Source organism: Monodelphis domestica, chromosome 7, assembly GCF_027887165.1.
Source record: "Monodelphis domestica isolate mMonDom1 chromosome 7, mMonDom1.pri, whole genome shotgun sequence".
NCBI lineage: Eukaryota > Metazoa > Chordata > Mammalia > Didelphimorphia > Didelphidae > Monodelphis > Monodelphis domestica.
Genome location: NC_077233.1, coordinates 212,426,605 through 212,441,167, shown reverse-complemented (window position 1 = coordinate 212,441,167; position 14,563 = coordinate 212,426,605). Strand labels below are relative to the sequence as shown.

Genomic DNA, 14,563 nt, shown 5'->3' with positions numbered 1-14,563 from the left:
TGAATGTTAATCAGGTCCTTGAGTTCAACCAATATTTGCAGTGCTAACACTTAAAATGAAAGCATAAGTCTAATTTTAACTATTGACCTATTAAGGTAAACAGAACTATAACTTAAAGTTGGTCTTCCTTGCTATCTACATTAGCCAATGATTGGATAAGACAATATTTGGATATCATGACATTAAGGCCAAGCATGATAGAAAGTGCCCTAAACTTGGATTCAAAAGATCTGGGTTGAATCCTGCCACTTAATTAACCAAATGATTAGGCAAGTCACTTAACTTCTCTAACCCTCAGGTTCCTCATTTTTAAAATGAGATTGGAATAAATGATCTCTAAGGTTCCTTTCAACTCCAAAATCTTATCCTATATCAACAAATTTTATATTATTATATTTATATTTTATATAATTATATGTTTTATATATATATATGTGTATGTGTATATATATATATACATATATATATATATATAATATCAAAGAATGGGATCAAATGTTCTTAAAGAGATAGCCAAAAAAGTTTAGTGTAGGAATCATAGGACTTAGAGCTAGAAAAGACTATCACATCATCAATCCACCTCTCTTATTTTAGAGATTAGTATCCATAAAATCAGTGTTACTAAGACTTAAATATAAATGGTTCAGATTTCATTATTTTTATTTGCACTTCAATCCAAATTGATTTTTGAGACTATTAATAACTTTAAAAGTAAAAATATCTCAAATGTTTAAAATATCCATGATATTCATTTCACATTAAATTGATTTTACCCAGTACTACTGCTACAGAAATCATAATACTGGATTTCATACTGGGAACCCTAGGAAAAGACTTGACAAAATACCCAGATAACAACGTCCATGGCATTTAAGGTTAGCTATCAGATGTATGTTGCAAACTTTAATCACATTATAATTTACTTATTAATAGCAAGAACAAAAACACACCCATGTTTCTAAATAGAAACCTCACAAAGGTATGCTTTTGCACAAGTTTTCCCCAAGACATAAACTGGACTAAGATTTGTAGAGAGAATCACCCTGAATGACCAATCTGAACTACAAAGGACCTCTATTTCCCTCAATAATAAGGAGGTTAAGACTGTGGCCTTTCTCATAATGGTAGCTACAGCTCACATAACTCCTAGTCAGCCAGCAGTCAATTCCAAACACAGTTCAGACTTTCTGAATGGCTGTCAATATGCCAGGGAGAGGTTATCCTAGATATTAACATTAAAGCTTCCTTCTGTAAAGTTATTTTAACTTAAAAAGTGACCGGTGCTGTTCTAGTCTTCTGCCTCTGCCACCACATTACTGAAAGACTTCAGAGTTGGTGTTCTCTAACTAGAAAGAAGCTGAATAACAAAGTTAGCCTTGCTCCCATCAGATTTTGCCAACTGTGTTCATATTGCAGGCATTAGGGAATAGCAGTGCTTATGCTGATCGCAAGGTGCTAATAAAGTCCCATTTGTAGAAAACTCTTAAGGGAATTGGCTCTCTAAGAACTATCATTTGAAGAAATTAGTCATGTTCCAGGTTTAAATTCTTGGTTCATCACACCTCTGGATAATACCATTTTCATAAAGGCACCAAATGAGAGATCTGAAAGTGAACTGGGGCAGTAAAAAGAGGCTGGGAGAAAATATGTCTAGGAGTTGAGCACGGATAACAAAAATACTGCTGACTCATTATCATTCTGGCCCTGCTTCCCTCAAATTGGAATTGTAGAAAGATATATCTGGAATCCTTTTGCTTATACTCTTTAAGAATTTTGTCTACCTGTTTAATATGCTTCGGAGATATGAAAATTAAATTAGAAAGTGTAGACAAGTAGAAAAGGTTTTGTTTTCAGTGCTCCACTTCTAATAAATTCCCACATCCTACTATTAAGGAAAGCCAGAAATATGTGGGTGGTTAATTGAGGAGAAAGAGGACCAGAAACATATTATTGCTGTTTTATGCCCTAGGTATTAGACTAAGTCTATGGTATCAGAAGAACCTGGTTTCAAATTTGGCCTCAGACATAGTTCCTAGTCCTTGTTGCCCTTCTGTCTTAGACTCTTCTATCTTAAAATTCATACTAAGACAAGGTAAGGGTTTAAAAAAAAAGAAAAGAAAAGAAAAGAAACTAAGCCTAAAACTGTCTCTGTCAGGCAATTAGCCCAAGCACTACTAGTCACAAAATTCAGAAGCCCAACCCCTCTCAAGCCCTGTTTGGACTGACCCAGACTGTCCTCTGAATAAGTTTGGCCAGTTTAAGCAAGAGTTGCCCAAATTCGCCTGGCTCAAAGTTGGTGGCTGAATGTTGGATGCAAAGGCAGAGGAGGAAAGCAGGTGTGAGCTTATGGTCATCACCCCCTGGCTCAATCAATGTCATGATCCTCTTCACTAGCACATCCTCTATGGCTGGCTCAAATTCCAGATGAAGCCTTCGTCGAGGAGTCTTCTGACCAGGCAGAGCTCTATGCTTCTTGTATGAGGAAGGTGCTCTGCCCCTGAGCACTGTCCCACACATTTTACAGGTGACAGGATCTGATGTTCGGGGGACAGCTTTGAGCCGTGCCAGGGTCTGGGCAGGGAGCACATGGGCTCGTGCAGGATCCTTGTAGAGCAGCAGGTAATAAAGCCCCAAAGAGAGCAGGTCTCCATGGCGAAGTACCATAGTCTTTCCCACTTCTGAGAAGTTGATAGATATACTAGCCCCAGGAATTGGCTCAAGGATAAGCTTCTCTTCTACTTGGGAGCTTCTTGAGTGGCTGGAGAGGTGCAGCCGACGAATGGTACAGTGGAGGGGCAGAATGTCTGGAGCTGAAAGGCTGATGCTAGGCTTGCTAGAGGGAGTCCTCTGGCCCACTGTGTGCTGTTCACGGTTGAGCACATAAACTAAGCTATCCTGAAATAAAAACATAAAACTTCAGGGACAAGCAAAAGCTTCATGCAACTTGATCAGAAAAAAACAAAACAAACAAAAAAAACAACAACATAAGGAAAAAGGCATCTTGCACTCTGATTACCTGGGCAAGAAGAGATGTCCTGAGGACCCTAAGCCTACCTGAAGCTGAAGAGCCATGGGATCTCTTATTTGCATTTTGCCCTCTGCCTGTCTCACAGTTAGCATCCACCCTTAAATTGGATAACTTTTTTTCCTTCTTCCCCAGAGATTAGTAACCCAGAAGAAAATCAGTAACAGACTTGAGACCAAAGGACTGCTCCATTCTAATACTTCTGAATTTTAATTTTCAGATAGTAAAAATGACAAGTGACCTAGAGAGACTGGCTTACTGACCACATACCCATGATTGCTAAATTGTCCCTAAGTGATCAACAGCACTGCCCTCCTCTACTGTGCAAGCATAATATTTTTCCCTCCTTCCAATTAAGCAATCTGACATTTCCCTTAATATCTATCTAAGCATCTGGAATTCTCTATTTTAGTTTTAATGAAATATAATTCTTAAATAGAGTAGGAAAAGAAATTAAAGCTGAGTAAATAAGCAATGATGGAGGGTAGAAAGAAGGGCTATCTATAGAGAACACGGCAAGTGTGGACTAGAGGAGTAAAGGCATTCATTTCTGGCTAATGTGGTATTCAATGGTAAAATTAAAGGGTAACTGCTTCCCAAGTCACCACTCAAGAAATATGCTACATTCCACAGGCTTAGGAATGTCAACATACAACACAAGAAAGAGCCTCTCTCCAGCTCTAACTGATGATGTGGGTTGGAATGAAGCCAACCATCTTGTGCCTATTGTCCTCTCAGGCATAAAAACCACACAATACATCCTTTGTGTCAAACTTGAAGTCAACACATAAAGCTCTCTGAGAAAGGTTCACAAATTCAGTGGAACTAGCAGAGCTCATTACTTAGTCCAATCCCAAATTGAAGTTTAACTGGCTAAAACAGGAGTATATGAAATTTTGATAGATTTTCCTTAAGCATTCTACTTTAGTGGAATGGAAAATTTCTTTGAAATGGCATTCTTCTCATTGTGAAAAGATCATGCTATCTCAAGAGATTGACTTGACAGGAGACTCTGGCCTATAGCTTAAGAAACAGGGGAGGATTCTCAGCCTTCTTCAATTGAGGAATATACATTTAGCGCTAGTCTTGGGCAAAGGAGACTTGGGTTTGAATTCTGGCTCTTACTTACTCCCTGGGCCACCTAGGCTGGTCATATTGTTTCTGTGAATCTCAGTATTCTTTGCAAAATGGGTATGAGAATGCTTACACAATCTACCTCACAGGGTTATGTAAAAAACCCTTTAGAAACCTTTAAAAGCTATATAAATATGCGTTATTATTTCTTCCTAGGGCTGGTTCTCTCCATCTTATGGGGGAAATGAAGAATTATTTATTACCTGAAAAAAAATGATCAAATTTCCTAGTCATCTTTTAATAGGATAAATACAATTCTTCAAAATGTTTTCATGCCAACCTATACCCTCTGACAAGCATTCCCCCTTCCTCCTAGTCCCTTCAATATTTAGCTATGGGTGCAGACTATAAATTATCCTTATGACATGGACATTGTACCCCCAGAAACTCAGGCAAACTATTATCAGGGAAATTCCTTTGCTCCCTTACATCCTTGTGACTCCTAATCCAAAACATTTAATAACTCCTATAAAACCCTGAGAGGATTATCCTCCTTTAGATTTAAGATGGACAGAGAGATGCACCTCCAGGGTACAGCTCGATACTATTGGGCTGTATCTTAGACATCCATCTGTTCCCTAAAACTAAAGATTCTTTTATGAGGGTCTTTCCCTATGTCTCCAGGCACACCCCAGTCAGATGACCACCCCCCCACCCCCCAATGCCTGAGTGGTTACCATTCTAGAGTCCCGTCCTCACTGTTGTAAAGAGTATAAAATTCTCAGAATTGACGTTGTCTGGGGATAGCTTTTCCATCAATGCTGTCCTCCCAAGGAGCAGCCTTCCATCTTGCTGTTCCACCTGTACTATCATCCTGGCCATTCTCAACATTACTTTCTAAATTAATAAATTTCTCTTTTTATTTTTAAGCTAAATTTCATAGTCTTGCATTCTTGCAAAAGGTATCCTTCCAGAACCCCAGGGGTGCACCTCTACACCCCCACAACACTTACAAGAAAGATTATCTGACTAAAGATTGAAAGATGCCATTTAAAGAGGCCAAATTTTATTCACCACAAGTCTAGGAACTGTTTGTCTTGTCAAATTCATAAAGAAAAGTGAAGTACGTACATGCTGCTGGCTATAGCCCTGCAGAAGGAGAAGGTGTGGTGATTGGTAAAGTGAGTATCGCATATTGTTGCTGTTGTTTCTCTCCTCAACAGAGGCCTGGAGCTCCTTGCTTGGATCTTCTGGGCTTTGGTGGGGATCTAGCAAGGTGGAATGCCCTTTTGGCTCCTCTTCTTGTGTATTGGTTTGGCTCAAGCTGGTTTCACTAACCGTGCGCCGAAGTGTGGGTGGGGTGGAGTTTCGTTTACATGCTGTGGTCAGTGTTGTAGCACCCTTTGCACGACTCTTCTGGAGTTTCCTTGCCTGAGCATTGATCCCTAAAATGAAAAGCAAGTTGTTTTCAAAGAATTACTTCCTTTAGAAAAAAATAGTTGGGGTTCTAATCTGGGACTTAACATCACACTATACCCTTTTGTTCTCATTCTGACCAAACATCTTTCTCTTTTACCAAGGCAAGCCTTCTCAAGTGAGTCCCTGCCTCCAAAATATTAGCATTCTTCTATCACTAACATTCTTCTGACACTAGTAGATCTTTTAAATATAGAAGAGCACTTAAATATCCTTATTGTCTATTTCCTCCAAAATGCCTTAGGGATTTTCCTTTAAGACAGAACTTAACAAGTCCTAGAAAGAAAGCAAACAAAAAGTATTTATTAAGTACTTGGTCACTGTGCTAACTAATAGGAGAAAAAGACAATCTATGCCCTTGAAGAGCTTACATTCTAATGAAGACAACACACAAAAGAGAAGTGAGAAGCATTAATGCTGCTTGTTGACTATTGCTTTAATCTTTTTTTTTTTTTACCATTAACAATAATTTCAAAAAAAGAAAATACTGGGCAGTACCATTCAATGTTGGCAGTAGTAAAGGACCTGGCTTCTTTAGTTCTTTAGCTACCACTGCACCTTATTAAACTCAGAAAATAGACTTGAACTCTGCAACTGGGCTTCAGCTTACTTGCCAATTTATCTCAGAGGAGGATTTGCTTAAAACAAGGGAGAATTCACTTGGAACAATGGATACTGAAAGATCTACAGGTCACTAAATCCTCACAGTAATAAGATCACCACACAGGAAGCATAGGCATAGTCAAAAGGTAGGAAAGACACCACTGACTTCCATGGCCTTCATTCAATGATCCACAAAAGTTCTTGGTCAGATGTGCTCAGCTACTTGAGTCTTTCTAGAGGATCATTTAAGATCTTTCTTTAAGATGTCTATAGATGCCTAGTGATCCTAATTTGGGTCTTTAATGAGCACTAGATTATAGGACCATGTTATCTTCTGGCTTCCTTTCCTTTCCTAATAAATTCAAATGACTGGATTCTAGATACAAAATATATTCGATAAACCCTACGTTTAAGATCTACATCAAGGCTTTTCCTTGAAACAACCACCAGGGTACAGCAATAGCACCAACAAGCCTGGCTAGTTAATTTCCTGTGGTCCACAAATATTACCACATCACCTATAGTTAGCATTCATAAAATCCCCAGTAAACAACTCTTATCCTTCCCTCAGAAGCCACTGGGAAAATGCCATCGTCACAGAGAAGTAAAATCCATTCATCACATAGTGCTTCATGGTCTTCAAAGTGGTTTTACTTTACTTCACTTGATCTTCACAACAACCTTTACAAAATAATGATAGGTACTACCCCCAATTTACATATAAGAATATTAAGATTCGGAGAGATTTGGCAATTTGTCCAAGTCAATTCAGCCAAGTTGCAAATCTGGGAAATAAAACCCAGATCTTCCTGCTCTGGGCCCAGTGGACCGTATACTTGCCTTTTATGTGCCAAAAAACAGAGGGGTTGAAGATTGGGGGGAGGGGGTTTGGAATAATAGAAATTTTAAAATAGAAAATAAGACAAGTTTCCTAGGATTGTATTTTAAGACCGACTCTCTTCTTCTAATCTATAAAAGTAGTACTTAGTACAAAATTACTGAAAATGTTGCATTCAGAACTTATAAATACAAATTTAGGATCTTTCAAGTCAAAGTAATTGGAAAAACCTGAGAAATTATGGTGTATGAAAATTAGCTCCAAATTAAAATGCTCCCCAAATTCATTATTAAGCATTCACTTTTCAATCCTCAGCTTCATTTCCCCTTCAGAATGCCCTTTAGGCTTATTTTGGCCTTATATTATGACCCACCAAAATCTGCAGCCTCAGCTGCCTAGAGTCAAACTAAATAAAAATAAACAAACAAAATGCCAGGGGACAAAGATTAAGGGCAAGAGATTCATTCCTTACCATACAGCTGAAGACAAGGGCTTGTAGATGGGTATCTTTCCGTATCCTGTACTGTGCTGGAGGATGACCAGCTCTGCCAATGAGCAGGGTGAGAATGCCAATTGCCTGAACCTGCAGACTGCAGTATGAGGAGTCTCAGAGTCTGCCTGCTGCAGAGCAGACCTTAATTAACTTCTGGGTATCAATTTGGGAGAGCAGTCAGAAATGTGAAACTGAGGGACAGCATATAAAACTCTCAGCCTACTGACCACAGTTTACAGTCCCCTTGCCCACCTAATTTAGGTCCTCTATCCTAAATAATGGCAGATGAAGCTCCCTTCAGGGACTAATGGCTTTTTGCAAACTAAATATTATCTGTGAGGCACAAATCTGAAAGGAAAGTAAAAAAGGAACAGTAAAAATGGCATTTTTAATCTTTCAACCTTTTCTGAATCAAGGGAGAAGGTTCCTAAGTAGTCCAGTCATAGTTACAAAAAATTAAATTAAAAAAAGAGTTCTAGGGGAAAGGAAAAACTGAAAATTACCTTTTCAGAAGTCATGAAGCCATAAAAGCAGCTGGGAAGTTTGAGAAAAAAATAGCCTTTTCCCTCTTCAATTTCCAAATTTCATATTATATGGCATGAAGCCCAGGGAATGCATGCAGAAAAAGATATCTGTACATATAAGTCTCTCTCCTGTAGGATCATATCTACAAATCTGAAGACTCAGAGCAGACTGCACTATATTCCTCTTCGCCAGAGACAACAAACAGCTCTCTGCAGAGCCCGCGTTTTCAGGTCTGCTGACTGTTTAAAGGGACCTTGTCAAGTTCAAGCCTGGAAAAAGATTAAGTTTAATACTGCTAACTACTGGATGAAATTTATTCATGGTAGTTAAAATGTTTTGACTGCTTATTCCTTTGCATTGAACACTTGAAAACAAAAATATTTGCAATGTAATGCTGGTAGAAACAGGGACCAATCAGGATTTTCTATTGAGAAGATATTCATGAAAAATAATTGAATGTGGCCTAACAGATTTTTTTTTGCCTTGGAAATCTTGGAGGCTGGTTCTTCAGTAATGAAATATAATTCACAGAGATGAAACAGAATCAGTAAGCACAGGTTCACTAATCTTAGATGGCAGATTTCTCATAGTTAAATGTTAAATAGAAATTATGGTTCTCTCTTTTGTTAACATGGGATGCTTAAAAAAATAAAGGCAGTTCCAAGTCTTCTACATATATATGTGACAATTTCATGGGGTCCTCTGATTCCTAATATATCATATTAAGATGTGCTATTTATCTTGAGGGGGGGAGGCAATTTTGATTCAACTCTGTTTGCTACAAACCCAGACTTCTGTACAGGGATAGTTATCAGTGGGAAGAAATCACCTGGGAAGAAAAACAACTCTCCTCAGGATGTCTCATATTTAATTGCTGATGGAGTTAGTATGCTGACTGTCAAATGTTCCAGGATTTAAAACTCTAGTTGCTCTGGAAGTCCTTATAAGCTTCGATAAAGAACAGGAGAGGGAGGAGGGGTTCCAGATGTAAGACATTTGTGATATACTGTTCTGGGCTGTCTACACCAAAGAGCACTGATATTTTCAATCAGGTTGCCTCATTAACAGCCAGAGAACAAATTATAAAATACATCTTTTTTTTTTTTTTAAAAACCCTTACCTTCTGTCTTGGAGTCAATACTGTGTATTGGCTCCAAGGCAGAAGAGTGGTAAAGGCTAGGCAATGGGGGTCAAGTGACTTGCCCAGGGTCACACAGCTAGTAAGAGGCTGAGGCCAGATTTGAACCTAGGATCTCCCATCTCTAGGTCTGGCTCTCAAACCACTGAGCTATCCAGCTGCCCCCTAAAATACATCTTAAGAGATAGACACAAGTGAATTCTTCCAAAATTTTATAGTGACAAACATTTTCAGAATAGGGAGAGAAGTAAAAGAAAAAGGAGACTCAAAGAACCTGGGTTTAAATCTCATTCCTACTATTTAACTCCTAGGTGACCTAAATGACTCTAACTCTTAGGGCCTCAGTTCATCTATAAAATAAAAGGGGTTGAACTATCTTAGACCCTTGTGAGGTCCCTTCAAACTCAAAATCTATGATCCTACAATTGAAATGAGAAGCATGAACTTACAAAGCACTTAGTAGTTGCAGAGAGCCCTGCTGGGCTAGGTCCTGAATAAAACCCAAAGATGAAACCAAGCATTTGGCAGCATTATTTACATAGTATGTAAAATAAAGCATACAAAAAGAAAACGCATTGCTTTTCTTATGTCTGAGTCAGATTATAATACTCTATTAACACCAGAGCCCTACTTGTGTCATATCTTTCTACTAGATTGTAACCTCCTTAAAGTCAAAATAAACTCTCTGTCTAAGAAAGTCATAAGACCTGGGAAAGATTTTTTTCATAAGGGTTTTTTAAATGTCAGCTGTAGCTATGATGTTAATGGTATACTCTGATTTGAATCTAAGAAAACCAAGTCTTTGCTTCTTTGCTTCATCTTAAGTATTATGTAAATAACATTAAAGTGACTGATTTTGGGAAAGGTGCCTGGCTCTTTTGAGATCAAATTCTAGGCTAACCATTTATTCTTTAGTCTTTTTCTTTAGGCATTAGAAATCAGTTTTGAAGTACTAGAATTCACTTTATATGAGACTCTTAGACTCTTGATTATTTGTAATAATCAGGCAGAGGAAATTAGTGAAAATTGGAAGAAACCAAATAATCCAAAAGATCTTCTTTAGTTCTTAGTTTCAAGCTCCCACAAAACTTTTGCCAATATGAACAATAAGTAAAACTCACATTAGAGTTAACCTTAAAGTAAAGGGAAAAAAAAAGATTTAAGCCTACCCTCTGAAACATACTGTCTACTTGAATCTGGCAAGTCATTTAAACTCTCAGTGACCCAGAGAACTCTCTAAGACTTGAAATTGTTGTACAAGTGCACTGGCAAATGAAATTTCTTCATCAAGATTTCTCAGTTCTAATGGAATTGCATGTTCAATAAAAACAAAAAAGGGTGCACTTATATGAGACTCATCTCTTCTTGATATTAGTCTTGGTAGGATAGGTTAAACTAGATTAACAAGTGAAATAGTCTTTAAGAAAAGAGAGAGTTTTAGAAATCTGCAAACTAGATAAAATAGGCCCAAATAATCAAGAGTTGACTGCAGGAATATAATTTTTCTACAGAGAATAACAGATGTCTTCCTTGTCAAACATTTGGTAATGTATAAAAAATATATACTTGGGAATAAAATTAGTAATTTCTCTCCCAGTATCTCTGAGAAGACTATTGCAATTGAAGCAAACCAGATACACAGTAGAGCCCATCTCAAGCAAAGCACACCACCAAAGACTCCACTTTTGTTTGTTCAATGTGACTATGTTATACCTTCCTCTCTTCTGAAAATCTGTTGGGCACTTTTACTGTCCATCACTAGGTCAAAAAACCCTTCCAAAACCATGCTTTCAAATTTAGGAGTTAATTATGTCATAGCCTAAATATACACTAACAAAAAAGAAAAGCACACTGGAAATCATTTTCTCTTGAACTATTTCTAGCTAGCTTTCTTCACTTGTCCAAGAGAAACTAGAGAGGTTCACTCTGCAGGAAGAAAATAAACTGTCCATTTTTCTATCTAAATACATCTTGTAAAATGAGGCCATTAGGAGAGGGAAGAAGAGGATATAATAAGAGTAAAAATATTTTTGCTGAAAACTGCTCACTCTCTATCCCTCAATGAAATTAGTGTTCCCTTATTTAGTGAAGAGGAAAAGAGTCATCTGTGTCTATCTTGTATGGCAAAATTAACTTTGAAATGCAGCTTTCAACTTTGGAGGGAACTCTAGCTACTAAGCTGCACTGGAAAAATAAACACAGCTTTTTCCCCCGGTCATAACAAAGTCCCTCTATAACTTTAGCCTTCAGTTTTTACCTTCCTGCTCCTGTTTTGCTTCTTTCCTCCCATTACTGTAGTTGGCTTGAAAAAGTGTTTTAAAATATTCAAAATTTTGAAAGACTTCTATTACCTAACTGCAATATGAAAAGTAGGAAGTGATCCCAGAATTGGGATGTCATGAACAAATGTTTAGAGTAAAGTAAAAACTCCTCCTGGGAGAAAGAAGCAAGGACCTTTTAAGAGTAGTTCAATAGGCCTTGTAAAAAATAAACATGATGAGAAATATAGGCTACCACTGCATGTAAATGGCTTGCCATACTTTGGATTAACTATCGTTTGTTTATTTTTGCATGAATCTGTAAAAACTGAATCAATTGAAACTTGAAACCAAATTTATTTAAGATTTATAGTAGCTTATGTTTTTAAAGTTTTATAGGGTTTGTAAAGCATATATCATCTCATATAAGCCTTATGACATCCTTGTATAGTTTAAGAATTTGAAGGAATTACTTAAGCTGATGGAGATCCTTGAGGGATGTGAAAGTAATATTGTCAAGTCCACTTACCCCAAGAACATAATCAAATGTTATTTTAAAGGCCAAAATGGGTATTCCTGGAAGCTAAAATTTCTATGAAACTTCTTCAATTCTTCTTAATATGGCCTCTGATCTGAGAATGTTCTAATTAAATTAATGGAAGTCTTTAAGAATAACATGACAAGTGAAAGCATCTTTAAATTAAAGTAGCACTTTTCTACTGGTAGGAAAGTATATGGGTTGCTGATCTCTCTCTGAGAACACTTTTGACAATGCTTGGCAAGTTTACCTCTTTCCTTCAAAGTGCCTCTCTAACTTCTGTTGTCTTTTGGTACTGAAAAAGTCTTTGGTCCCTTAAATGTGGAGCTAAAATAGGCACCAAAAGACTGTCTGATCCCAAGAATCTATCTTGTCAACAACTAAAGCTCAAACCAGCAGGGTTCCTTTAGTTTGCTCCTCAGTGACCGTGCCAATTTTGCCAATTATGGCTATATAGTAGACATGATGTTACACTTATTATTGACTAGATCGGTGCTATAAAAGACAGGCATATGAATAATTACCAACATTTACTAATTAAGAATCAAAACAGATTTGGCCCTAATAACCAACCTCATGGATCATGAATCTAAAACCAAGCTGTTTACATCAGATAAAGGACCAGACAACCATCTAGCCCAAATACTGCAAAATCATTTTTACTCCTAGTGTTCTCTAGTGATGAAAAATTAGAAGTCTCCCTATTTATCTAACATTACCTACTCTAAAATCAGATCTGGGGGGGGGGGGAACTAATCTGAAGCAAATGCCTGTAGGGAATTTTATCAAACACAGAATCAAAGAATACTTTAATATCATATAAATTATTTGGAAAAAAAGAAAAAGACACCTTACCAAATTTCTTTTACAAAACAAATGGAGTCCTGACACCTAAATTGGGATGAGAAAAATAAGAGAAAACAATAGACCACTATCTCTATTGAATATTTATATAAAAATACTAAATATTAGCAAAGAAGCTATAGCAACACACAAAAGATTATCCACTATAAGTTGGATTTATACTAGGAATGGTTCAACATTAGGAAAATTACAAATAATATTAGATCATTTTTTATTAATAAGAAAAAGAAAAATCATGATTATGTCAAGAAATACAGAAAAACTATTAAATAAAATACAAACTTATTTATATTAGAAAATATACAAATGAATGTATGCAAAATACAAATTTACTCAAAATGGTAGACAATATCTACTAAAAACAACAACTGATGGGAGAAACACTGGAGACCTTTCCAGTAAGATCAGGGATGAAACAAGGATATTCATTATATAATAATAATAGCATTTATAAAGAGCTTTAAGGTTTGTAAAGCATTGAATGTTATCTTATTTGATCACCACTTATGTAAAAAGGTTCTAGAAAAGCTAGGTATAACAAGAAAACAAAATTAAAATAATAAGCATAAGAAATGAGGCAAAGGGGAAATCACTATTTGCAGATGATATGATGGCTTAGCAAGCACTAGCAATTCAACTAAAAATTAAGAGAAACAATAACAAAGTAGCAAGATATAAAATAAACCCATAAAAATCAGCAGCATTTCTATACATTACTAACAAAATCCAAGAGGAAGAAAAGAAAAATAAATCCCATTCAAACTAACTAGAAAATGTATAAAGGAAATCCTGCCAAGATACACTCAGGACTTAAATAAATATAGCTATTTAAAAAAAACAACTTTTTAACAGAAATAAAGGAAGACAAATAATTAAGGAAGATTTCTGATTATTCATGAACCAGGCTGATATGATAAAAATGTTATATAAATTAATTTCTATATTTGGTACCAAATCAAACTACTAAGGAGTTTACTTTCCAGAGCTAGATAATAACAAAAAATATCCAGAGGAACAAAACGTCAAGAATCTCAAGGGAACTGGGAGGTGGGGCATAAAAGGCCTGGCTTTGTAGTACCATATTTCAAAATGTACTATGAAGCAATAATCATTTTTTAAAAATTTGGGGTACTGGTTAAACAACTGACAAGTTGATTAATGAAATATTAGGGACTTCAGCTTCTGGTATACGAACTCCCTAGTTGATAAAAATTGCTAGGTAAACTGGAAAACACTATGCTATCTTATATTCTGCAACAAATTACAAACAGATATATGTACCTAAATATAAAGATGATTATCACAAAAATACTGAAAGAAAGCCATGGCTACAGAAGAATTCTTAACAAAACCAGGGACGGAAATGAGAATAAAAGATAAACAATCTCCATTACACAAAACTGAAAATTTTCTATATGAGCAAAATAAATGCTGCTAAAACCACAACAGAAATAATTCAGAAAAAAAAATTAAGCCAAATTTCTATGAAGGTCTAATAGCCAAAATCTATAAAGAACCTTTCACAAATGTATAAGCATAAGAATCCTTCCATAGTTAAGTGGTTAAAGAATATGAACAGGTGGATCTCAAATAAAGAAATATAAGTTATCAACAACCATATGAAAAATGTTCCAAATCACTAGAGCAAGAGTAAAGGCAAAACAAGAGTAACTAGGTGGCTCAGTGAATTGAGAGCCAGGCCTAGAGAAGAGACGTCTGGGGATCAAATGT

The 14,563-nt window shown here is 36.4% G+C and overlaps 1 protein-coding gene across 4 annotated transcripts in view; it reads right to left on the bottom strand.

Annotated features, from left to right (window-relative positions):
* RADIL (Rap associating with DIL domain) overlaps positions 1 to 14,563 on the bottom strand; it is a 117,937-nt gene that overhangs the window by 76,751 nt on the left and 26,623 nt on the right. For all 4 annotated transcript variants that reach the window (XM_056806460.1, XM_007498431.3, XM_056806461.1 and 1 more), the window contains 2 exons: positions 5,231 to 5,544; positions 2,227 to 2,895 (listed from right to left, as the gene is read on the bottom strand). In XM_056806460.1, coding sequence (XP_056662438.1) covers positions 2,227 to 2,895; positions 5,231 to 5,544 — 983 coding nt within the window. The remainder of the gene's footprint in view (positions 1 to 2,226; positions 2,896 to 5,230; positions 5,545 to 14,563) is intronic.